This window comes from Pteronotus mesoamericanus, unplaced genomic scaffold (assembly GCF_021234165.1).
Source record: "Pteronotus mesoamericanus isolate MK-2021 breed Mesoamerican mustached bat unplaced genomic scaffold, CSHL_Meso_final scaffold_371, whole genome shotgun sequence".
NCBI lineage: Eukaryota > Metazoa > Chordata > Mammalia > Chiroptera > Mormoopidae > Pteronotus > Pteronotus mesoamericanus.
This window is the reverse complement of record NW_026555314.1, coordinates 1,414,358-1,439,783: the sequence shown is the minus strand read 5'-3', so window position 1 is coordinate 1,439,783 and position 25,426 is coordinate 1,414,358. Positions and strand designations below refer to the sequence as shown.

Sequence of the window (25,426 nt, the reverse complement as noted above, 5' to 3'; positions counted from 1 at the left end):
AGTATTAGCAGCTAAACTCAAAAGAGCTGCCTGCACAATTAAGCAGGTGGTGAGATATTACATAACAGGTGCTAAACTAGGTGAAGTAGAAAAATGTAACATATAATTATAACTCCAAAATGCCAGTAAGAAAACCTCCAGTCAGCTCTGAAAAACTATTTTTATTTCTTCCCATTAAAAAAGTTTCTGCAGTGAAAGTTTTTTGCAAACCATCATTATAGAAGAGGAAGTAAGCAAGGAAAGAACAAAATGTGAGAATCGTTCACATGCATGTAAAGTTTCAAAACATGCAAGCAGCTCTCATACTGCTGGCAGGAATGCATATTATAGAATCCTTCTAGACAGTAATTTGGCAATATCTACCAAAATTATACATCTGTGCACCTATCTTTTGATGCAGCAACCCCACTCCTAGGGCTCTGAAGAAAAACTGCAACATGAAAATACATATGTACAAGGTTATTCACTGCAGCATTATCTGTAATTACAAAATGCTGGAAACAACCTAAATGGTCATATATTGGAGGGAGGTTGAATAGGCTATGGTACATCCACCTGTATAAATAAATGAGAAAAATCTCTAAGAACTGCTACTGAGTGACTTCCAAGATATAAGCTTTATACTACGTTATTCTTCAAATGAATGGTAATAAGAAAATATACATGTATCTGCTTATATACACAACAGAAATGTAGAAAGGATAAAGACAGAAACTAAAGAAACTGACTACCTATAGGGAGTGGGTGGTGAAGGGGTGAAGGGGTCTAATGTGAACACGGCGGCAGGGATGTGGAGGGAGTGATACACTCCTCTGAGTATACCATGTGTGTACCTCTGACCCTCAGAATCACATTAATGTATCACATATCCCAAAAAACAAGGAATAATTAAAACCAACCAGAATGTGGGAAGACTACAAAATGCAACACAAATCGTAACAAATGAACCTAACAACAAATGAGTAACATAACCAGCCTAAGTAACTTTAGAAAACAGTATTTTAGCTGGATACTGTAAATCTAACATCACAAAGAACTATAGATAAATCCTGTAAGGCAATTGGTAAATTTGTTTCTCACAAGGATATCTGGTTAGCAATTCTGAAACTACTTTATGTACAGAATGGGAATGAACAAATATGTAAACAAATGGAAGATGATAGCCAGGGAGGTAAAAGAATTACAAGTAAGAAGGAAGACCAGCCCTAGCTGGTGCTGCTCAGTGGATTGAGCTCCAGGCTGCAGACCAAAAGGTTGAAGGTTCGATTCCCAGCCAGGGCATATGTCTGGGTTGCCTGCCAGGTCCCCAGCTGAGGGCATTAGAGAGGCTACCAATCGCTGTTTCTCTCACACATCGTATTTCTCTACCTCTCTTTCTCTCTCTTTTTCCCTCTCTCTTAAAATAAATAAATCTAAAAAAAAAAAAAAAAAAAAAAAAAGAAGAAGGAAGCCTAAAATAAACTACATGGTGTTGGATTAGAATAAGATTATTGGTATAAACTCATATACAGAGATACAGAAATAAATACAGATGTGACTGTATGCGTGGGTTGGTATACATACATCTATTTTCCTAGCTCTATTTGGTGAGAAGACCTAGAAGTAACATCCCAGTAGCAATGAGTACACTTTGTACCTCAGAATATACTTTAAAAAAAAAAAGGGTGAGGTTTATTGAAAGGACCTATGAGTCTATCTGAACAAACAGAGGTCAAAGCTGCAACAATTTTGAGTAAAAAGATAAACAATGGCAGTACTGCATTGTAACGTACAGAATAAAACAAGTAGAACTGAATAAATAAATGAGAGAGAGGAGATAGTTCTTTCTTATAAGAGCACTGCAATTAGTAAACATGGAAGGAATGAGGGAAATAGAAAAATCATCATTCAGCAAATACCAGAACAGTAATTTTTTTCAGACACCATCCATGGATGGCTGTCTAAATTAGTGAGTGAAAATCTGAGAAGAAACAGGATATACTTGTAGTTTTAAAGTACTTGGCTACAACACACTGTAATGACCTATGGAGCTTTTAAAAATTGCCTAGTCACACCCAGAAATTGATTGAATCAGTTTGGTATACAGCCTGGTCAATGGGATTTCCTGCACCCCGTCCCCGTCGTCCAAGGACCCCAGGTGATTCTAATGTATAACTAATGAGAATCATTGTTCCAACTTTTTTCAGCCCACTTTGGCCTGGGCATGTACCTCATGGTTTTAGGTCTATTGTAGAAGAGCCCTCCCTATAGAACAGAGCTAGGCAAGAGAACACAAAGTTTTCACTTTCCCTTTGTAGCCTATCCCCTTCTTTCCTGATCTACAAGTGTTGACTTCCACACAATTATGCTGATAAGAAAAAATGAATTACACTTGAACAATTAAATACCAAAAATTAATAACAGAAACAGAGTGACACCTCAGTTATCTTCAATATCTTAAAATGAGGGTGTTATTTTCTAATTGTGAGGCCAAAGAATTCTTTCAATTTTTAAAAGGACTAAAAAATTATTTCAAAAGAGAGAGATCTGTTTATTTGATTTTATAAAAAGAGGTATTTGTTCCCTCCCTGCATTCATCCATCCCTATCCCATAAGCATTTTATTCGTTTCTTATTTACCCTTCCATTATTTCCTTATGTGGATACATACTGATTTATTTACGTATATTAAAGTAAAGTGATTTCCAAATCTGAACAGGCATCAGAATCATTGTGGGAGCTTTTAAAAGTGTGAGTACCCAGTTTCTATTCCACATGTACAGACTGAGCAAAACCTCTGGGGAACAGAGTCTGGAACTCTTTTTACAAAGTTTCCCAGGTAACTGTCTGCGACAGACACCTTTTGGGTCCTGCCTAGCCTACATCACATTTACTCAGAGAAATCTGCTCCATCACCTTATCTGTGCCCCTTAAGAATACTGCTCCTGACCTTGGCTGATGAGTTAACACCCAGCACAAGGAGCACCCATCCAAAGACTGAGCTGGGTGAACTAGCTTCTCTTCTCAGAGAATATGGAGCTGGGACACAGAGACTTCAGGACACCCGAGGGGCCAAGCTGGTATAGGAATATTTGGAGGGCTGAGAATGCTGGGATTGGGCTACATACCCACCGTTAATTTTGCACAGGAATATGAAACAAACAGCTTCAGAAACTGGGTCTGCTGCTCCAGAGAACAACAGAGGCACTGCCTAGATTCCTGATGACTTTCCAATTCATGCCTCAGGTCATAGCCTGAGTTTCTGTGTCTCCGTAATCCGACAGTGTACACAAAGAGTCGCCAAAGGACTTCAGAGATCTACAAGAATTCCGTAGGATATGGTCAGCAGAATTATGCTTTTTTTGTAAAATTACTCAAATTTTTCTTGGCTCAAGTTACTATGGAAATCTTATCTCAAATCAACTCCTTTTCTTTTTCCCTCACTTTCACCCTTGAGCAATACATCTGTTACCAAATATAATCAAACATCTAGATAGAAAGTGCTGCCAGAGACAGTGGCTGTCCCCAAGTAACTCACAACACTGACCAGTAAAAATCACATTGAGAATTACATGATTTCCAGGACAACTGCTGAAACTCATGCCTTTTACTCATTCCAGAAAATCTGCTGAAGTGATAGAGTGACACATAATGAAGAAATAACCTTAAAACTTATTTTGGGTCAAGTCACAAAGTTCTAATCTCGGAAGTCCTTGAAATCTGAAATCAAGTTCTTACACACTGTCACAACTCTGTCCTTGTAACCTTGGGCAATTCTCTTAATCTTGCTGAACCTCAGAATCTTCTTCTGTAAAATGGAAAGACTACCTCTCACATACAGGGTTATCTGGAAGAATAAGTATCTGCAAACTCACATCATAAATCCAATACAAATGCAAACAATATCGTTGCCACCTAGAAGAAAATTTTGCCAGGGTCTCAGCCCTAATAACCTCATGTTTTGCTTTATCATTTAAACATAATCATCAAATCATTTGAAATAAGTTTATCAGTTTTCTACTGATCATTGTAAATGCATTATTTTAATGCTCTTTATATTGTCATTACATGTAGAAATTATGCTAATTTTTAAGAATACCAAAACTATATAAAACTTTAAAAGAATTAAATTCCTGCCATAGAGTCTAAGTAATTTAGCCAAAGCCACTCAGTAAGAGGGCTCGGATCAACTCTTGGTCTTTACTATGAAATCCGCATTCTTTGCATTATACAAGAATGCCCAGAAAGTCTTGTTCGACAGTACTTTGGGAAGCTTTAAGTGAGAAATGATACAGAATGCCTCCTCTTTCAAAACCCAACAAAACGAAGAAACACAATATAAACAAAGAACAAAGATAAACTCAATTGAAGGAACACAGCAAGCAAATTTTAAAGGGCAACCCAGGAGCTGGGAGTGGTAACTAAGGCCCACAAGAAAAAAAGCAGGCTTGGCATACGGCCAAGTCTGTAAGAATGGAGATAAAGACAGAGCAGAGCTCACTAACATTTCAAATGTTATATGCAAAGGGAATGCTGAATGAGAAGAGACCAAAATATATGTTGTAGACCATAACATATCACAAAAGAATTTAAAAGATGTCTGTGAATAGCAGAAATGGAATTTAAAAAAAAATAAGCCAAGCAGAATGTAAATTATAAGACAATAATTTATAATGAAATAGTGACAGAAATCAGGCAGTTAAATAGAAGACAATGCAGGTGAAACTATCAGAGCTGGAAAACATCAAAAAAAAAAAAAAATCTAGTGATAGAGGCCTACAGAAAGAATTAAGATTATTTAGAAATCACTAAGAATAATCAAAAACATTTTCTGAATTTGAAATAAAACAAAAAACAAAGGACATCACTGGCAAGAATGAAAGAACAGTGTGTCTACCAATCAGAGTTAAAAACCCAAGAGGCTCAGAATAGGGAAGAATAACAAAGTTAAGTAACGGAGGAAAACAAAGATCTGAGAAAAGAACTAGAAGACAACATACACTTGGGCCCAGCTAAAAAAAATTAAAAATAGGTAAAGATGATTATTCTCTATCTTGATTTTATGAGTCAATGCCAAACAGTAAACAATGACTCTGAAAAGTAAATCCTGACAACTTAAAATAGTAAAATGCAAGTGGAAAGATAAAGAAGAAAGACTGCAAAAGGATACGTGCACACACAAACAGATATGGAGAAAGTGGAACCCTTGTATGTTGCTGGGAATATAAAATGGTGCAGCTGCTTAAAAAAAACACAACAAAAACCAAAAACCAAAAACCAGTATCGCCCTGGCTGGTGTGGCTCAGTGGATTGAGTGCCAACCTGCAAACGAAAGGGTTGCCGGTTCGATTCCCAGTCTAGGGCAAATGCCTGGGTTGCAGGCCAAGTCCCCAGTAGAGAATGCGCATGGGGCAACCACACACTGATGTTTCTCTCCCTCTCTCCTTCCCTTCTCCTCTCTAAAAATAAATAAATAAAATCTTAAAATAAAATTTAAAAAACCCACTATGGTGTTTCTTCAAAAAATTACACATAGAATTACCATATGATCTGGCAATTCCAATTCTGGGTATCTACCCAAAAGAAATGAAAGCAGGGTCTTACAGAGATATTGTACATCTATGTTTGTAACAACATTATTTAAAATAACCATGAGATAAAAGCAATCCACGTGCCCACTTACCACAAAGAAAGAATTCCTACCTTTTGCAACAACATAGGTAAACCCTGAGGACATTATACCTATTTGATCTGAGGTACCCAGAGTAGTCAAATTCACAGAGACAGAGAGTAAAATGGTAGTTGCCAGGGGCTGAGAGGAGGTGAGAATGGAAATAAGAGTCACAGTTTTACAGAATGAAAAAATTCTACAGATCTGTTGTATAATAATGTGAATATACTTTACATAACTGTAAACTCAAAGATGGTAAAAGGTCATGGCCAGGTAGCTCTCAGGTTAGACAGTCGCCCAATATACCAAGGTTGCAGGGTCAATTTCTGTTCAGGGCACATACAAGAAGCAACCAATGAATGCATAAATAAGTGGAAAAACAAATTGATGTTTCTCTCTCTAAAATCAGTAAAGTTTAAAAATATGGTTAAGATGGTAACTTTTATGTCATGTGCATTTCACAGAAATTTAAAAATAATTTTAAAATCTCAAATAAGCTCCACAAGTTACCTACTTACACAGGTGTCCAGCCTATACTCCTGAGTCATTCATTTCAATGCTTTATTCTGTACCCCTATATTGGGATGTAAGAAAAGTTGCTCTCAGGGTTACATAGTAGTTTAGCTGAAGTAGTCATTTCAACACCCAAAAGGCATGATCCCTGTTTCAAAAAGTGAAATAACACTCTAAGAAGTGAAATGACATGCTCTAAGTCACCCAACTATTAATGCCAGAGCTGAGATTTTAAATGCCATTTTTAAACTGATAAATGAGACACGTGAAGAACTTATTTCTTCCTTCATTCAGGTATTCAAATAATATATGGAAGTGAATGTAAATGTGACAAGAAGTTAAAATCTATGAGGACAGCACAGAGCTAGCAAACCTCAAATGTACTGGTACTGTATCTGGCTGATTCAACAAATATTTGCCGGGCACCTACTGTGTGAAATGTGTACTAGGTGGTGGGTATACAGCAGGAAACAAAGTCCTTACTTTCAAGAAGTAGGGCCAGTCCTTTGATACACCTCTAGCTCTCCTTCAGGCACACAACAGCTGTTCCAAACTTTCCATGCCTCTCATCCTTCATGCAATGCACTTTGACAGACACCTGATCTTACTTCTTCCTTGACTCAGAAGCTAAGGCCACCAAGCAAAAAAATCCCTCATATCCATTCAGTTTGGCATGGTTTCCTTTCTACAGCACCCTTAACTTCCTTCTCTTGAGCTCAGGGACAGGAAAGACCTCCTCTATCCTTCCCATCTGTAATCGCACCACATTTACAACAGCTCCAGAGACAATAGAAGTGCATGCAATACAGCTAAAGGCTTCCTTCTTCCTTTACTGGGGCTTCCTCACATGAATATCCCTTCTTCTAACAGTGTCAATCTAGCCAGCAGAAAATAGATGATAAGATGAAGTTCACTAAACTATGAGATAGAAATTATAAAATAAAATCAAAGAGACTCCATAAAGAGAGTGAAAAGGCAACTCTCAGATTGGAGGATATTTGCAATACATAAATCTAAAAACACACTCATGTCTAGGATCTATACATTATTCCCATTACTTAATAAAAGACAGAAATCTAATAGAAAAAAATCTGCAAAATACCTAAACACTTCAGGGAAATGCAAACAAAACCCACAATGTATATATCAATTCATACCCACCAGGATGGCTAAAAACAAAGATAGAAAAATACCAAGTGCTGCAAATATGGAGCAGTCTGAACTCTACACTGCTACTGGGTATGAACATGATTTAACCACTTTGGAAAACTGTCAACATCCACTGAAGTGGAACCTAAGCATACCATGATGCAGCCATTCTGCTCCCACATATATGGAGTGGGCAAAAGTGGGTTTGCAGCTGTAATACAAATAAATAATACAATGACTAATAACTGATAATACAGAAATAAGTTGTATTCCATATAATCACAACTGTAAACCTACTTAAGAAAAAATAAAATACATAAACATACTTTTGCCCACCCCTGTGTACACAACAGAAATGTGTACACATGTTCACCAGAACACACACACACTAGAATGTCCATGGTGGCACTATTAAAGAGGGTCAAAAAGTGGTAACAACCCAAATATGTTTTAACAGCAGTTAACGTGTACTAACTTGTGGTATAGTCATACCATAAAATACTAACACCACAATCAGAATGACCAATCCACAACCACACAAGCATGATGTTGAATAAGAGAAGCCAAACACAAGAGAACAAACATTATTTAGGTGAAGTACCAAACAAAACGAATCTGTGCTGGTAGATGTCAGGATAGAGGTTACCCCTGGAGAAGGTAACTGGGATACAAAGAGAGCCTCTGACGTGCTGGGGTTCTGATTGTTGATCTGGACGTTGATTAGCTACATGGATGTGTTAGTTTGTAAAAATCTATCAAGCTGTAATCTTATATGCACTTTTATGTATGCATATCATAGTGAATAAAAGTAAAAAATTAAAAAAGAGGCTGAAAAGCACAACTGTAAGGTTGTGACAATTTTTTTTATAATTTGTACAATAACTACATGATCTTCACATTTTTTAAACAGTACATGTTTTACACATATCTGAATACTTATTAAAAGGGGTAAGAAAATGATGCTTCAGTAAATGTAGAAAAAAATTCCTAGAAAAATATAAATTATCAAAAAGAATTAGAAGACGGAAAGTCATCTAACCATTTTTAAAATAATTTGAATCAGTAGTTAACATGTTTCCAATACAAATAAACACCAAAACAACAACAACAACAAAACATAAAACCACCCAGGTCCAGATTGCTTTACAGGCACATTCTACCAAACTTTAAAGGAACTGGTCATTCCAATCTTACAGAACTACAGACAGAATAGAAAAAGAAGAAACATTTCCCAACTAATTTTATCACTGGTCTAATTTTAATACCAAAATCAGAGGAGAACACAGTAAAGGAAAAATTACAGGCCAATTTCATTTAAATATTTCATTTCTTTTTTAGAGAGAGCAGGAAGGGAGGGAGAAAGAGAAGGAGAAAACATCAATCGGTTGCCACTCGCACACCCCCAACTAGGGACCTGGCCTGCAACCCAGGCAAGTGCCCTGACCAGGAATCAAACCAGTGACCTTTTGGTTTAAAGGCTGGTGCTCAATCCACTGAGCCACACCAGCCAGGGCCAGGCCAATTTCCTCTAGCATTTATAAACATGATGAGAAAACTCTGATCAGTTACTGGCAAACCAAATTATGACAATTTTATCACTTTACATTATTTCCAGCAATATGTAATAATGGTAATACATCATGACCAATCTAGGCTTAATCCGGGAATACAAAACTACTTCAGTATTAGAAAAATCTATTAATGTAATCCAAAATTTTTAACAGATTAAAGGAGAAAAAGCATATAAAATGTCTACAGATGCAGTAAAAAAACAGCTGTGGAAATTCAACAGTCATTCAGGATAAGAAGAAAAACAAAATCTTGTCTAACCTAAAAATAAGAGGACTTTTAAAGTGAAAGGCAGCAAGCATTTATGAGATCAGTAAGAATAGCTATTCTGAGGCACAGATTCAGGCAGTAGCCCAAATAGTGTTCCAATTAGGAGACAAAGGCAAGGGTTATTTATGAGAAAGGAAAGGGGAACAATTACATCAACAGAAGGAAGGCATTTCTATTGGCGCTGATAACATAGAGATGCTAATTCTAAACAATGTTTTTAATTTTCAGTCTGCAAAATCATCCATCCTTCCAGGAGTCATAATATCTACTTTGTTCTTATCACTGCAAACAGTTTTCTTTTGGGGCACAAAGTTGGTTTAGTCCCAGCCCAAAGGTTATTTTGCCCTCTTTTAAACATTCCAGAGATTTGAGGCATAAAACCTGCAAGGCAATTAATTCCTCTAGCATTTCAGCTCTGGCTCCATTTTATTTATTTTTAGTTTTATTTTTTGAAAATTCTGAAAAAACTTGAAAAGGAAAACCTAATAAGGAAAAGTACACTAAAACTGACAGCCCCCCTCATTCGATTAGAGCTTTTCTCTTAACACAAGTCAGTGATTATCACTATCACCACTGCTCTTACGATAGAAAACATGTAAGTAATGCAAATAAATTTGTCATAATTTTCAGATGATATAGTTGTCCAAAAAGAATTTAAACAAAATTAATGGAGTAAGACTTTGGCTTAGGTTGTAGGACATAGAAATCAACAGAAGTCTAATGCATTTCTATAAACCAGCTACAAACGGATACAAATTGCAACAGCAACAACAAATGTAAGATACTAAGGAATAAATTTACCAAAAGGTGTACAAGTATAATAGCACAAAACTTTACTGGCAAAACTACTTAGGAAACAATGAGGCACTACCTACTGAATAGGCATATGTCCTACCACTCAGCAATTCTACTTTCAGGGGTGTGTGTAAAGAAACTCTTGTATATCAGGAGAGATGTACAAAGTTATTCTCAGAAACACTGTAATAACAAGAAACAATAAAATATCCATTAATACTAGAATGGATAAATTGTGGTATACGTATACATGATATTTATAAAACAGTGAAAATGCATAACTATATTCAGAAACATGAGTAAAAATAGCAAGCTGAAGAATAAATACAGCATGATTCCACTTATATAAAATTCAAAACCAGGAAATATTAAGTACTATATTGTTTAAGAATAATCACACATAAGAACACATGAAGATGCTTAATGGATAATAAGCTCTCAAAGAAATAGTAGTCATGGTGGTGAATTACCTGGAGAAGAAAGAGAATGATGGCAGAGATCAGACAGAAACCAAAATGGGAGGGAACATTAAAAAAGCATCAGGCCAATCGTATCACAGGGAAATTCTATCACTTAAAGATAGGGTAGGCCCAATGCTATCTCAGGACACCAAGAAAGAAAATTGCCGAATTCACTTTACAAAGCAAGTGTAAGAGTAAATCTTACAAAGCAAAGAAAAGGTTGTTTGCAGAGAAAAAGATACTACAAACTAACATCACTTGTGACTATCAACACAAAACCCTCAAACAGAATCTAAGGGCACATAATAAAAAAGAATACAACATAATGAAGCAGAATTTATTACAAGAATGTAAAGGAGGTTCAATATAAGGAGATCCATTAATATGACCCTTATATTAATAATGCTAAGGAGAGAAAAGTCATACAATCATCTCCATGGAGACAGAAAATAATTTGACAAAATTCACTCTCTTACGTTAAAATGACCGAAATAAGAAGTGATGGATACTTCCTTGAGTAAATAAAATATACCTCATCCCAATGCTAGCTAGAAACTTACTTAATAGGAAAATACTAGAGCCTCGCCTGGTAAAGTCAGAAACCACATAAGGCCAAAATATTTTCCAATTTATAGGTAAGCATTACATTATACGGCGCTAGGCAAACACTTACCAGATCCTAAATGCTACATTTGGCCTGCTGGGATAACCATAAGCCTTCTTTTCTTAAATTTTACTTCTTCTCTTTTTTAATCCCCACTCAAGGACATGCTCATTGATTTTAGAGAGAGGAGAAGGGAGGAAGGGAGAGAGAGGAAGAGAAACATCCACATGAGTGAAACACTGATCGATTGGTTGCCTCCCGTACGCTCGCTCCCTGACTGGGAACCAAACCTACAACCAATACAAGTACCCTGAACGGGAATAAAGCCCAAGACATTTTTGGTTTACAGGACAATGCTCTGATCAACTGAGCCATACCAGCCAGGGCAACCAAAAGCATTCTTAAAGCTCTATGGCCTTTGGCCTTCTCATGGCTCATTCTGTCTTACACTTCCTTGGTGGCAGGAAATATGTGTACATGGCTCTTCCTAGCAGATACCAGAGTGGACAGAGACTCACAAATATCTTTTCTTTCTATCTCCCTTTGGTCTAAAGAAAGAATTTACAACACCCCTAAAGAATATCACTTTTATTATCACTTGAATGGTAAAGGATTGGAGCAGCCCTGAACAGATGCTTCAAAACATTAGCAAAACATGACAGGCAGAATGACTCAATGAGGAGATGAAGGTTCCTGGGAACAGTCTTAGATTAATCTAGCATTACTACTGACTAGTTTTTCACTGGTCTGAAAGATAACATCAAATAATTTTATATGCCTATTTAATCCTGCAGTAAAAAATAACATAGGAAAAGATTATATTGATTCTTAAAAAAAGAGAAAGAAAAAGCATCTGCTTCAACCACAGAAACAAAGATAATTTAATGGGGGAAATGTGAGTTTATTTGAGGATAGATCTGGCACTGCTAGATTGAAAAGGGAAGAAAATTTTCAAATAAGCCCCCAAACTAGACATTTTCATTTTCTATTGAAGTAATAAATAATACCAACCCTAGTTACTGACTCAAGATATATTTTTGTGACCAAGGTAAATCTGTAGGTTTTACTTTCTACTATGCAAGCCTGACCTGTGTTCAGTGGCAATTTAGATATAATTGGGGAAATGTATTGTTTATTTTCTTTAGCTCTGCAGCAAAACCTATTTCTTCTATAAATATGACTGTACTGTTATTTTTTTTCAGAATTACTTTTAATCAGTTCTATTTTTTTAAAAAATTTTAATCTATTAATTTGAGAGAGAGAGAGGGAGGGAGGGAGAGAAAGAGAAATATCAATTTGATGCTTCACTTATTCATGCATTCACTCATTGATTCTTGCATGTGCCCTGATTGGGGTCCAACCAGCAACCTTGGTGTTTCAGAACACCACTACCAACTGAACACCTAGCCAGGGCTAATCAGTTCTATTAAGTACTTCCCTATCTCTGCAACTCTACATTTTTTCATTATACATTTGTTTCTAATGACAATATAACAGCATTAACACATTCATTCCAGTTCCTAGGTTAAAAACTCATCAAACATGCATGAATAATATGATAACTTGATGTAAACTAGTAAGTGTTCTCTGGTATAGTGTACTAGTAAGTACCAACTTTATCTTTAGAGCACAGAAAATAGTCATTCTCCTCAAGGGTTTAATTGTGGGCTTTTAACATTAGAAGTAAATCATTTTGCCAGGTGTTTGGTTTTGTTACTACTTTATTTATTTATTTTGTATTTATTTTTAGAGGGGAAGGAAGGAAGAGAGGGAGAGAAACACTGATGTGTGAGAGAAACATCAACTGGCTGCCTCTCGCATTCCCCTAACTGGGAACCTGGATCACAACCCAGGCATGTGCCGAAAGGGAATGGAACCCTCAACTTTTCGATTTGGAGGCCCACACTCAATCTGCTGAGCCACAACTGCCAGGGCCATTTTGGCAGATATTAATAGAAGTTTTCCCATTTTGTTTTATTGCAGTAATAATTACCCAGAGGTTTCTCAGGTAAACTACACTAGGCAGCTTTCTAGTTATGGAAACAAAGAATCCATACATAAGTCCTCTTCATATATGAATGTATGTATGTGCTCATTTCAAGTAATGTTCCTGACAGCAGTGATACTGGAGCTAAAAGGGACCCTAGGACTATCCTAATCCCTTAATTTTACAGATAAGAAAGACTAAAACCTGCAGAAGCAAAGTGTCTAGCATAAGCCCATACAACAGGTCAACAAGCACAGAGCTCTTTTACTTGATTGAAAAACATCTTTTACAGCTTCCCCCAAATTCCAGCACACTCTCACACAAGTATCTTCCTGAGATTTACCAACTCTCTAATGAAATCTCAAACTACAGAACAGTTGTAAATACAGGTCATTAAACTTTCACTCTCTGAAGCATCTTAAAGTCTGCCAATATGATGCCTCATTACCCCTTAATACTTTAGTTTATTTCCTACAAACAAGACAATTTACATAGTTTAAATACAACCATCTAAACTGTTAACACCAAAATATTACTACAATCTAATCTTCAGACCCCATTCTATTGTGGCAATTCAGAACTACGGATTACTTTTAGTTGTCACAATGGGGGAAAATGGGGGAAACTGTAACTGACCAACAATTAAAAAAAACATTCAGTTGTCACATCTCTTTAGACTTCTTCGGTCTGGGACAATTTTCTTTTTCTTTTTTTAGTTCAGATTATTTATTTATTTCCTCAACTGAGAACATCCTTATTGATTTATCGCCCCCCCCTCCCCGAGCAAAGGGAAAAGAGGGAGAGAGGGAGAAAACATCGATGTAAGGGAGAAACACTGATCAATTAGTTGCCCCTCAGCATGTGCCCCGATTGGGACAGAACTTGCAACCCAAGCATGTGCCCTGAGGAGGAATCAAACCCACAACCTTTCAGTTTATTAGGACAACGCTCCAGCCAACTGAGCCATGCTGCCCAGGGCCTCAGTCTCTTCCAAACTTTTATGGCCTTGACATATTTGAAAATTACAGGCTAGTTACTTTGTAGAATATCCCTAAACTCAGGTTGCTGGCTTGATTAGATTTGGATTATGCTTCATACATTGCTGATGGAAATGTAATATAGTATGATTACTTTGGAAAATAGTTTGATTTCTTGAAAAGTAAAAACACCAATTTTCTAGTGTTTGATCTAGTGTCTAGATCAAAGCCAAAGTCTGAGGAACTGCTCCGGCGTGAAGAAGAGACCAAAGAGAAAGGGCAACTAAATGCAACAAGTGACTGGACAGACTCTAAAGAGTAGGAATTTGTGGGGTGTCAGTGTTAACTTCCTGATGGCAATGGCTGTGAAAAGTAGGAGAGAGTGTCCTCATTTGGTGAAAATATACACTAAAGTGTTCTGGTGAGATGCAGCATTTTTATCAGCAATTTACTCTCAAATGATTCAGCAAAAAAAAAAAAATTTGCACTGTCCTTGTAACATTTCCATATGTTTTAAAATGTTTGCCCTGGCCAGTGTGGCTCAGTGGATTGAGTGCCAGCCTGCGAACCAAAGGGTTGCCAGTTCTATTCCCTGTCAGGGAGCATGCCTGGGTTGTAGGCCAGTCCCCAATAGGAGGTGCTCGTGAGGCAGCCGCACATTCTATCCTTCTCCCTTCCCTGCCCTCTCCCTAAAAATAAATAAAATCCTTTTAAAAAATTAAAATGTTAAGCATTCAAAATGTTATAAAATTTGCCCTGGCTGCATAGGTCAGTTGGTTAGAGCATTGTCCTGATACGCCAAGGTTGCAGGTTCAATCCCCCGTCAGGGCACATTCAAGGGTCAAAGAATGAATAAATGAGTGGAACAACAAATTGATGTTTTATGTCTCTCACTCTAAAACAAATAAATTAAAAATTTTTAGAGTCAACCAATGAATGCATAAATAAGTGGAATAACAAATTGATGTTTTTCTCTCTCAAAAAAAATCAATATAAAAGAAAAAGAATATTATAAAATTACAGGGAAAAAACCCTCCCCCTTTCCACTCTATACCCTTACCCACTTTAACTTTCTTCATAGCACTTATCAGCAAGTGAAACATTGAGTATCTGTGACAATTTATCTTCAATGAAAAATAACAGTTTGCCCCAGGGCAGGCACTATGTTTGTTCACCTCTCTATTTTCAGTGCCTAAAACAGAAGCCAGTACAGAAAGTACTTATACTTGTTCAATAAATCTAGTTTTATTACAGTTTAAAATAAAATCATTTTACCATCCTTTCCTCCCCCAAAACACACACACACACACACACACACACACACACACACACACACACACACAATCACTTACAACCCAGCAACTTCACTCCCAAGTACCCAAGAGAAATGAAAACATTATGTCCACAGAAGAACTTAAAAATGAATGTTCATAGCAGCATTATTCATAATAGACAAAAAACTGGAAACATTCCAAGTGTCCATAATCTGGTACAGCCATCCAAATTTATCACTATTTGATGACAAAAAGATACAAGCTACTAATCCTGGCAACGACATGGATGAACCTCAAAACACTGTAAGTTAAGAAAACACCAGATACAAAAAAAAGTACAACTTTATTTTGCACAATTCCATTTTCATGAAAGTTCTAGAACAGGCAAAAGAGAGAGCAGATCGGGGTTGCCTGGGGGAGGGAGTAGGAGTGGGAGTGACTACAAATGACAAGAGGAAACTTTCTGGAATGATGGAAATGTTCTAAAACTGGATTGTGGTGATGGTTGCACAATTATGTAAGTTTACTAAAAAAAAAAATCATTAAACTGAACATTTAAAATTTTATAAGTTTTATACTATATCCATATAACTATTTTAAAATAAAAGGTAAAAAGCCACAGACAGCCTCCTTTTACTTGCTGTTTGATTTTTTTTTCCCCTTTAAATCAGTCTAGTATAAAGGGGTTAATGAGGCTTCACCCTGTAAGGAGAATGAACATTTTAAAATAGTTTCTTAACACAAATTAAGGTCCAAACTGCAAACTGTAGGACCCTGATAATTGGTAGGAGGTGCTGTCTTCACACTGTATTTGCCTGGCATAGAAGATGCTTTCTGACTGTTAGATCAAAGAATGAAAGTGAGCTGCCCAAGGTCACACAACTAGAACTTGACACACAACCTGTGTGACCCCAAGTCTAATATTTTTATTCCTGCACATTCTGCTTTACACTCCAAGAGGATATTCTGAGAGACTGAGGGGAGGAAGGATCAGGTCTTGCTAAGCCCATTTACTTCAAGGGAATAACAACAGAGCATTAACCAGAGATTGTGCGCTCAGCACTTCACCTACACATCTCACTTAATCCTTACACACTGAGGTGTGTTACCACTATCCCCTTACTACAGGTGAGGAAAACAAGGCTCAAGTCACATATACATCGTCAAAGCTCATGCTCACACCCAGAGTCCCAGAAAGAAGACAGAACTCTGGGGTAAGGACTGTGGCCAGGCTTCAGAATGCTGGCCTCAGTCAATCTAGTCAAGAAATCACTCACTGGGTGGCGAAGTCTTACACATTTATTATTAGATTGTATAACTCATATATATGTCACAAATTATATATATAAAATAAATTTAAAGATGCCACCCAGTTTAGCTGCCACCCCCATATTGCCAGAGACAGGAAGGCAGAAGAGCCCTAACAGCAACCCAAAACCCTTCCCCTCCCTTAATTACTCCCTCTCCTTTTCTCCACTCCCCTAGAGGCTTCATTCAACACCAGTGAATGGTTCCAGCCTGGAGAAAAGCAGGGGAAACAGCACAAAAAATTTTAACCTGTCAAGGCAGTAATCAACGGGAGACATCTTTTGACCACCCAACGCCCACCACTCATACCTTAGAAATGTCCAGTCTTATCAAATGACCCCACTTTGGGCCTTGGCTGACTGGAGGTGGACACTATCCAAAGCTGGATCAGATTCTCCCCCCTCTCCAGGAATCCGACTTAGAAAACTGAAAACACATACTTTGGGGACGCTTAGGTCAGCTCTCTTATGCTAAGTGCATGGAGAAGTGGTAAAGAGAAAAATTTTAAGAAACAAAAAACCCAGCTGTGCAGAGATGCAAGATACAGGAAGATTTTGTAAATGTAAAGAGAAAAAGAGGTAGATGCCTTTCTGGTTCCTGGTGCAACCTTACCTGAAGCTTTCACTACACTTCCTTTTCCTTCAGCACCATGAGATGGGCCCCTGAATCTTAATCATTCGTTCCGTATCTACAAGGCACCATGTGAAACACTCCAGCACTCTACTCTACCTTTCACTCAGCTAGCTCCGAGTTATTTTCCAGGTCCCAGCTTAACACTACTTCCTCCAGGAAATCCTCCCAGACTACTCCTCAAAGTACCTTAATCTGCCTCTTATATCCTTTTCTATCCTGTGGTAGTACTCTGCACCTCATCATATTCCGTAAGTGTTATTATGTGCCTGTTGGACTGTAAATACCAGAGTAAAAACCACTTCTGTTCACCACTTTGATCCTATCACCTAGCACATAAATCAGGTACATGCTTTATAATGTTAGTAACGAATGAAAATTTAAAAAAACTAGTAGAGGTTAAGTAGGAGAAGAAATCAACACTACCCCTCTGATAAAAAACTAAGTTGCTTTGACCCTACCGCCCTTCCAGTTATCCAGTTTTTCCCTCTTCCCCCTCCTCAACAGGCTCAAGTCAACTATGACAACCATTATTTTATAATTTGGTGCCAATGGAGGAACAAAGGCTATATACTGGAAGCATATTTCCCAGTAATTTGGTGTAACACAGAAAAACCTATAGAAGTTAAAGAAAAAAAAATCACAGGTTTGGGGGTCTAAACAAATCTCAGTTCTGCTGTGTATTTATTTATTGGCTGTGAATCTTGGACAAGTTACAGAAGACTTGGTTTCCTTATTTGTAAAGTAAAAAAAAAACAAAAAAAACCTGAAAGATGAGGATGAAAATGAATTTCACACCATGACACCTAAGGCAAGACAGGCTTGCAACAAATGTTAGTTGGTCATGGAATATCTCATGTAGATCCCCCACCCTTACATACCACTTCCCAGATCCTACAAGCTAATAGCTTTAGAACCCAGAGTCTGCTCTAAGACTGAGAATCTCAGAGGGAACTTGGAAAACATCTATTTTGTTGGTTTTCTAATGTGTAGGAGCCCCAGGAAGTAACAGAAAAGAAAAGCAAAAAGGGATAATCAGCACCTCAGGATTAGACAGATAAGTGGGTGAAATACATATACTGGATATAGGGTGGAGTAGCTCTGGATGTTTACTGGCAAATCAGTTGGGTTTTTTTTTTAACTTAGTATATTAATGTGAGTAAGGCAGGAACATATTTTACATAGTTCCTCGGAAAACCTAACTTGGAGGCTTTTCATTAAAGTATTTTTATAAATACTTTAGAACTGAAAATGCACCAATTAAATTCATGAAAATGGTGTAACAATTATAACTAGTCACCATGAGCACATTATTAGGGATGTCATAAATATAAAAATTAATTTTGTTCTCAGTTTCATTTGCACTCAAAACTCTGTTCAGGAACACTGGATTTTCTACTGTTCACATAAGTTGATATCCTTACATCTTTGAGCTCCAAAAAGCGTACAAGAGACTACTTTATTAAAAATTAATGGTTAACAAGCAAAACTAAGAATCTGAATCCAGATGTTTCCAAGTCCTGAGCTTTTATAGATGATACATATTACTGCTAGTCTTGCCTTTCAAACAGGTGGTGCCAATACTGGGCTGAATTCCAGGGAGGGAAGAAGGGAGTGGTATGGCAGGGAGTGATGTCAAATTTATAGAGCAGAGGAGCCTTAGAGGAAGGAAGACAGCACTTAAATAGGGCCCACTGTCTCTTGGAGATGGACTGAAGGGCTGTACTACTGGAATCCTGACAGGATGATTCTCTAGCAGCAGGACTACAACATGCATTGCAAGTTACATAGTTTGCCTACCCCCACCACATCCACACCAAAGGTCAATGACACCCCCCTATCAATGTAACAACCATGTCCACATACATTTCAAAATACCCCTGGGCAGAGGGTAAAAACACACCCACGGAGAAAGAGTAAGACAGACAAAGGGGAACACAAACACAAAATTTGATGAGAAAGAGGGCCATCCTTTAGCGATTCTCATCTATAAAATCAAGTCCAAACTCCTTAGTACACAGTGTCTTTCAGAAATCTTGCCCTGCCCATCCCAGCTGTCTTAATTTCAGCATTCTACCTAAGGCACCCTATATTCCTGCCACCCCAAACAACACATTCCTGATGTGCTATTGTCAAATTTCTATGCCTTTACACATACATTTCCTCTACCTAGAATGCACTTCTCAAAGCAAACTCCTAGTAATACATAACACCCAGCTGAAGTCTGTGAAGCCATACAAAGACAGTCCCATGACACACAGACCTTTTTCTCTTACAGAACTTCACACATTCCTTCTTTACAGGTTCTGTATACCTTCTGGTATATCCTCTGTATTATTGCCCAACTCCACGCCACTATTTAGAGTAAGAGCTACTAAAGGCAGGGACCATGTGAATCCTGGCACATGTAAAGGTACTCAATGTTTTGAGTGAATGACCTTGCATGAAAGGTTTTAAAAAAGACTAAAAAGTAATACAAGCAAAAGCAGACAACAACTATATTCTATTATTGAAAGCTTGTATTTTTCACCTCTAATCTTTGGTTGAGTGTCACTTAGGTACTAGACAGACTGAGATGACCTATCACTTCCTAGCTGGGTGTCCTTGGGAAACTTACCCTTTCTGTGTCCCATTTCCTCACTCAGAAAGTAACCACCTTTGCAGTGTGGTTATGAGGATTATTTAATATATATTTTAAAAGACACAACAGCAGCCCTGACCTGTGTGGCTCAGTTGGTTGGATGTCACGCCAAAGTGAAAGATCGCCAATTCAATTCCTGGCCAGGGCATGTGCCTGAGTTGCGGATTTGGTCCCTTGTCGGGGCATATGCAAAAGGCAACAATCAATGTTTCTTACAACTATGTTTCCCTCTCTTTCTCGCTCCCTTCCCCTCTCGCTAAAAATAAATAAATAAAATCTTTAATAAATAAAAATAAATTAAAAAAACAAAACAACAGAAATGGTAGTTCTATTGCTTTGTCATAATCACAAAAACCTTACTAGAGAGTGATATTGTATTAGACTGGCCAAAAAGTCCGTTTAGCTTTTTCCATAAAATAAAAGACACATTTTTCATTTTCACCAATAACTTCATTGATTTGGATATTTTGAGTATGTTGGCTATCTCCTGTTATTGGTTTCTAGTGAGTAGAGGCCAGGGGTGCTGCTAAACATCTTCCAATGCATAAGACAGCCCCACGGCAAAAAACTGGCCAAAATGTCAATAGTACCAAGAAATTTCACAAACCACTTCTGACTCATTCAATCTGTCACAGCACTTTGTCCATATACTGCACAAATCTTTTTTTGTGTTTCACTTGCCTTTTTACCTTTCTTGAAATAATAAAGCATAGTACACCAAAAATGTTGTGTATCTTCCTCCATCTTCAATATTAAAATGGCTGCACAAAAATTCACCAATTTTGGTGTGTTTTTTTTAAATGCACACTGATACAACATCTGTCACGACACAATCTAACAAAATTGTTTTGAATGAAGTTAAAGACAACTAAGCACTACTAGAGTCACTGCATAGAAAAAACGTAACTTTTGTGCAACCCAATACCATCAGGAATATGATCACAATGAAATTTGAAATTTTGGTTGGAACCATCTGTTTCTTGGGGGAGAGTCGAAAGTCAACAAATCCAAGAGCTTTGTCTTCAAGCTCCTTTGTTTGTCCTATATTCATATTCAATACCAATCCCTTAGTGACCATTATCTCCCCTGGCTCCTTTGATAATGTACACTCAGGGTTCTCTGGTCTACCTGACCACACCTCTCTGTCCTGTTTTGTAATTTTCCCTCTGTTGACACCTCAAATCAGGCTCTGTTCTCACGTTTTTCATCTTGTCCACTCTCAAGGCTTCAATTAGTCTCTCTATGGAGATGACCCTATAAACCATCAGTCGTATTCAGAAAGTGTTTCAAATTTAACTTACCCAAAGTAGGTATTTCTTACCTTAATTAGATGATCCAGAATACAGCTTCGATTTTTCCTCTCATACCCTTCTTTCTTTTTTTCTGATTCTTATACATCTCATCAGTCCTCAGGTTCCTCTTCCTTTGCCTACCTCTTTAAAGTGTTTACCAGAGTTACCTCTTCAGTCCTTCTATTCTACCTCATTGGCTCTTAACGTTTCAGGGACAATGGAACCTTTTGAAAATCTACTGAATGCTATGGATTGTTTACTAAACAGGCAAACAAACCCGTCATCTGCATGCAATTCACTTAACCAATGACCTCAAATAAGAATCTGTGCCCATCCACGCAAGACTAAAATTTACAGAAATTTTCATCTTCAGGTTCTACTTCCCTGTTGTAAATTTCAAGATGCCTTATGGATACAGCCTAGATGGCCAACAGGCACCACAAACTTAATCCAAACCAGAGCCCACTATTTCTCCTTAACAAACCTGCTCTACCTATGGTATTCCTTCTTGGATAATGGCACCACCATCCGCCCTGGCTCCCAAGCAGCCGCTAGAAGCAGCGGAATTAACAACTATGCCCATATCCAGGTAACTAAGCCTTGTCTCAGAAATCCCCCTCAAATCCAAATTCCACCTCTCTCAGACTCTTACCCTTTAAGATCTCTTCATTACACACTGCTTCTTTCTACCACTCTTCTAAAAAGAGCCCCTGTTACTAATTCAATCTTTATAAGGTCGCTGATCTCCATCTGCTACCTTCCACTGCTATTACATTATTTCACCTCTAGATAGCTACAACAGCCTAAATGATTTCTCCACTTCAGTTTTTTTTCTTATTATTTCCACCAGTGTTCATCTTCCTCTAAAATTTCAAAATTGACGATGTGACTGCCTCTTTTCGAAACACTGATGCTTCTCCATTGCTCCAATATACAAACTCAACTTTGCCTTTAGAGTCCTCTACAATTTGCCACCTAAGTACTCATCCAGGATTAGATTCCACTGCTCACACTGATGCTTGTGCCTATTACCTATCAAAACCACACCCACTCTTTAAGGCCCAATTCAAACTCCATTCACTCTTCATCTTTATATCTTTCACATAATGATTAGGAAAGAGCTCTGCACACAAAAGGTAAAATTCCTAATGAACTGATTGAGGAAACGAAAAAAGAATGCTTGAAAATCCTTAAAACTTTCCGGAACCGTTACTTTAAAAAAAAAGTATCATTATTCAAGTATTAATATTTCAATCAAGAAGTCCTCCATAAACTCAGCACTGTTAATCAACATTTATTAAATCCTAACAATGTGCAACACAGAGTAAAGTCTTACTAGTGTCTATCATCAACCCAAAGGTAAAGAGCTACAATCTGGATGCAGGATTTTAATTCCAATTTTATTTGACTTGTATTTTACTTAGCAAAGAAAAATTGCAGTAAGAGGACTTTGCCATTTCACCTGATAGACTTAGAAGTCTCTACAGCAGTGAAATAGTTAACAGACTTAAATCATTTTCAGACTAGTAAAAATTCTATTAGATGGGGGAGGGCAGAATAACTCTTTCAATTAAAATGTCCTAAACCTAACCCTGGCCACATGGCTCAGTTGGTTAGAGCACTGTTCTGATATACCAAGGTTGCAGGTTCAATCCCCAATTAGGCAATATACAAGAATCAACCAATAAATGCATAAATAAGTGAAACAACAAATAGATGTTTCTCCCCCACCCCTTCTCTCTCAAAAAAAAAAATTAAAAAATAGAAAGTCCTAAAAACTTAAAGATTTTTTTTCAGTCTTTATTTTAGAAGCTAATTTTTTTAAAAAAAAGGGCGACAGTACAAGATGGGCAATTCTGAGCCTCTCATAATGAGACGTTTACTGGTATATTTACCAACAGGTATGACAGCAATCAGATCTATGACAAAGAAGTGATGCTGCAGGCAGGATTTTCTGTTACTTTCTAGTGCCTTATTTCTTTTAAGCATCACCTAATTTAATTTCTCTTTTGGCTCCTAAGCGTCTGAGTTCACATTAATTCCCACAGTTCTATACTGTAAAGAATTTTACTCCTGAAAAGAGTGAAAATATTCAATATTGAATCAAAGTTTTTTGTTTTGTTTTGTTTTAGATAAGAATTTTAGCTGTGGCTGATATGGTTCAGTGGACTGAGTACTGGCCTTGCGCACCAAAGGGTCGCTGGGTCTATTCCCAGTCAAGGCATGTGCCTGGGTTGTGCGGTCCCCAGTTGGGGGTGTGCGAGAGGCAACGACACATGGATGTTTCTCTCCCTCTCTTTCTGCCTTCCTTCCCCCCTCTCTAGAAATTAATAAATAAAATCTTTTAAAAAAAAGAATTTTAACTAATCTTTCTAGCTAACATACTTGGTAAAATGCCTTCTGTGACGTTTCTAAAATTATGATCATTCAAATTTGGATGAAATAAATTTGCTTTTAACAGTAAAATATGCTAAAATTCCAAAATTATTAGTGACACTTAGGACAACAGAGTAAATGGAAAGAGCTGCAACACTTGAAACAGGGTCTCAGTCTACAATCTCAAGTCTGACACTAGTTAGGAATTGGCTTCACATCGAAATCTTTCTCACCTGAAAGAGGGATATTACCTTTCCCTCCTCGAGGTGGCTGTTCAAATAAAATGAAAATGTACAGTACGTGCCATTAAATGTTCAATAAGCTTTAGCGTGCTTCCTTTCTTCAACACAAAAGACAAGAAGATTTAGGTGTCAGGAAGTCTACACTTCCATAAGTCTTCAACAGCATAAAACACTACAGTTAGCTGATTCCATTAAAAACAATACCATCACCCTTATTCCACCCTTTCTGAGGGAGCTGGATTAAGATAAGGCAGCATGCAAGAACTCCATTAAGGCTGCATACATATTTGCCATTAAAACATTACCAGTAAAAGTCCACAGTAATTGTGCTATAACGTCTGGATGCGTTTATGCTGGTAAGAGAGCTCACTTGGGGTAAAGAAAGAGAGTCACATTAGGCCCAACTCCAAACGACTCTTTAATAAGTCAAGAGAGCGATGCTGACTTATCCTTCCTGAAACGTCAACAGTAGAATACTGAAATCCATTTAAAAACTTGAAGATTGAAATATTCCACAACTAACCCTGGTGCCACTAATGCTTTTTAGAAAGCATACGTAGGAGAGCACCATTAGCACCAATGAAGATATTTAATGAAAGCCGTTCGCAGAAAACACAGGCGAGGTACGGAAAACAGATGATCATTTCGGTGTCCTGCACACAAGCCGAAGCAAACCGCTTTCACGACCAAGGCCCCCGCCACCACCGACAAGCATCTGGAGGAATTCCCGGATTTACAATCGGGATGTCAAAAAGACGACCACTATGCTAGCAAATTGGAGGTTGGGGGTGGGGTCCCATCTCCTTCCTGGGGTCCGGACTCTAAAATCCGCGCTTGCACCGGGGTCCGGATGACCCAGGGTTCTGGCCTCCACCACCCGCGCCCTTATCAGCGGCGAGCGAAGGCCTGTCCGCGAAGTGCGGGGAGCAACACTCAAACCTCAGTTGACCCCAAGGCACCGCCCGAAGCCCCGGAACGGCGAAGCCCGGGGTTGGGGGCGCGGTGGCGCGCGAGGCCTGGGGGGGCGAGGCCGCAGCTACATCCACTGCGGCCCCAAGAAGTGAGGTGGGTGGACGTGGACACTCACCACACCATGCCGTAGGCGCCCTCGCCAATGTAAGAGAGGTTGGTGTAGCGCGGCCCCACGTCGAACACCTGCCCGCGGACCATCTCCGGGCCCGCGCCCGCCGCCGCCGCCGCCGCCATGTTGGCTGCCGGGCCGCCGCCGCCTCCGCCGCGCTGGGCTTGACGTTCCGCGGCCGTCACTCGGCCCACGCCGCGCCTCCCGGAGGGACCGCGCCGCCGGCGGTGCAGCCGCCGCCGTTGACCGGGAAGGAGCAAAGAGGGCGCACTCAACAAGGATGCAGAGACCAACAGCAGCTCGGACCGACTGCCTGCCTGACTGACTGACGGGCGGGCCGGCGGGCGGAGGGAGGGGCGCGCGCTGAGGAGGGCGCTTGGGCGGGGCCAAGAAACGTGCGCGAGGATTGGCTCTCTGCGATTTGGGGGCGGGGCTGTGCTGGCCGGCGGAAGCGGAGAACTCTGGGCGGAGCCAGGCCGCGGCGGCGGCACCGACACCGCCCTGCGCGGTCACGTGCGTTGGCGGAGAAGAGCGCTCGGGGGTAGCTCTTGAGACGCAGGAGGTTTCCTAGGCGTCGGGAAAGAACTGCTAGGACTGATGCTGAGGGA

At 38.7% G+C, this 25,426-nt stretch overlaps 1 protein-coding gene across 1 annotated transcript in view; it reads right to left on the bottom strand.

The window, feature by feature from the left end:
* The window catches only part of MAPK1 (mitogen-activated protein kinase 1), a 78,899-nt gene extending 53,745 nt beyond the window's left edge, over window positions 1–25,154 (bottom strand). The window contains exon 1 of the mRNA XM_054592732.1: window positions 24,825–25,154. Coding sequence (XP_054448707.1) covers window positions 24,825–24,943 — 119 coding nt within the window. The 5' untranslated portion in view covers window positions 24,944–25,154. The remainder of the gene's footprint in view (window positions 1–24,824) is intronic.
* Window positions 25,155–25,426: the final 272 nt, after the last annotated feature.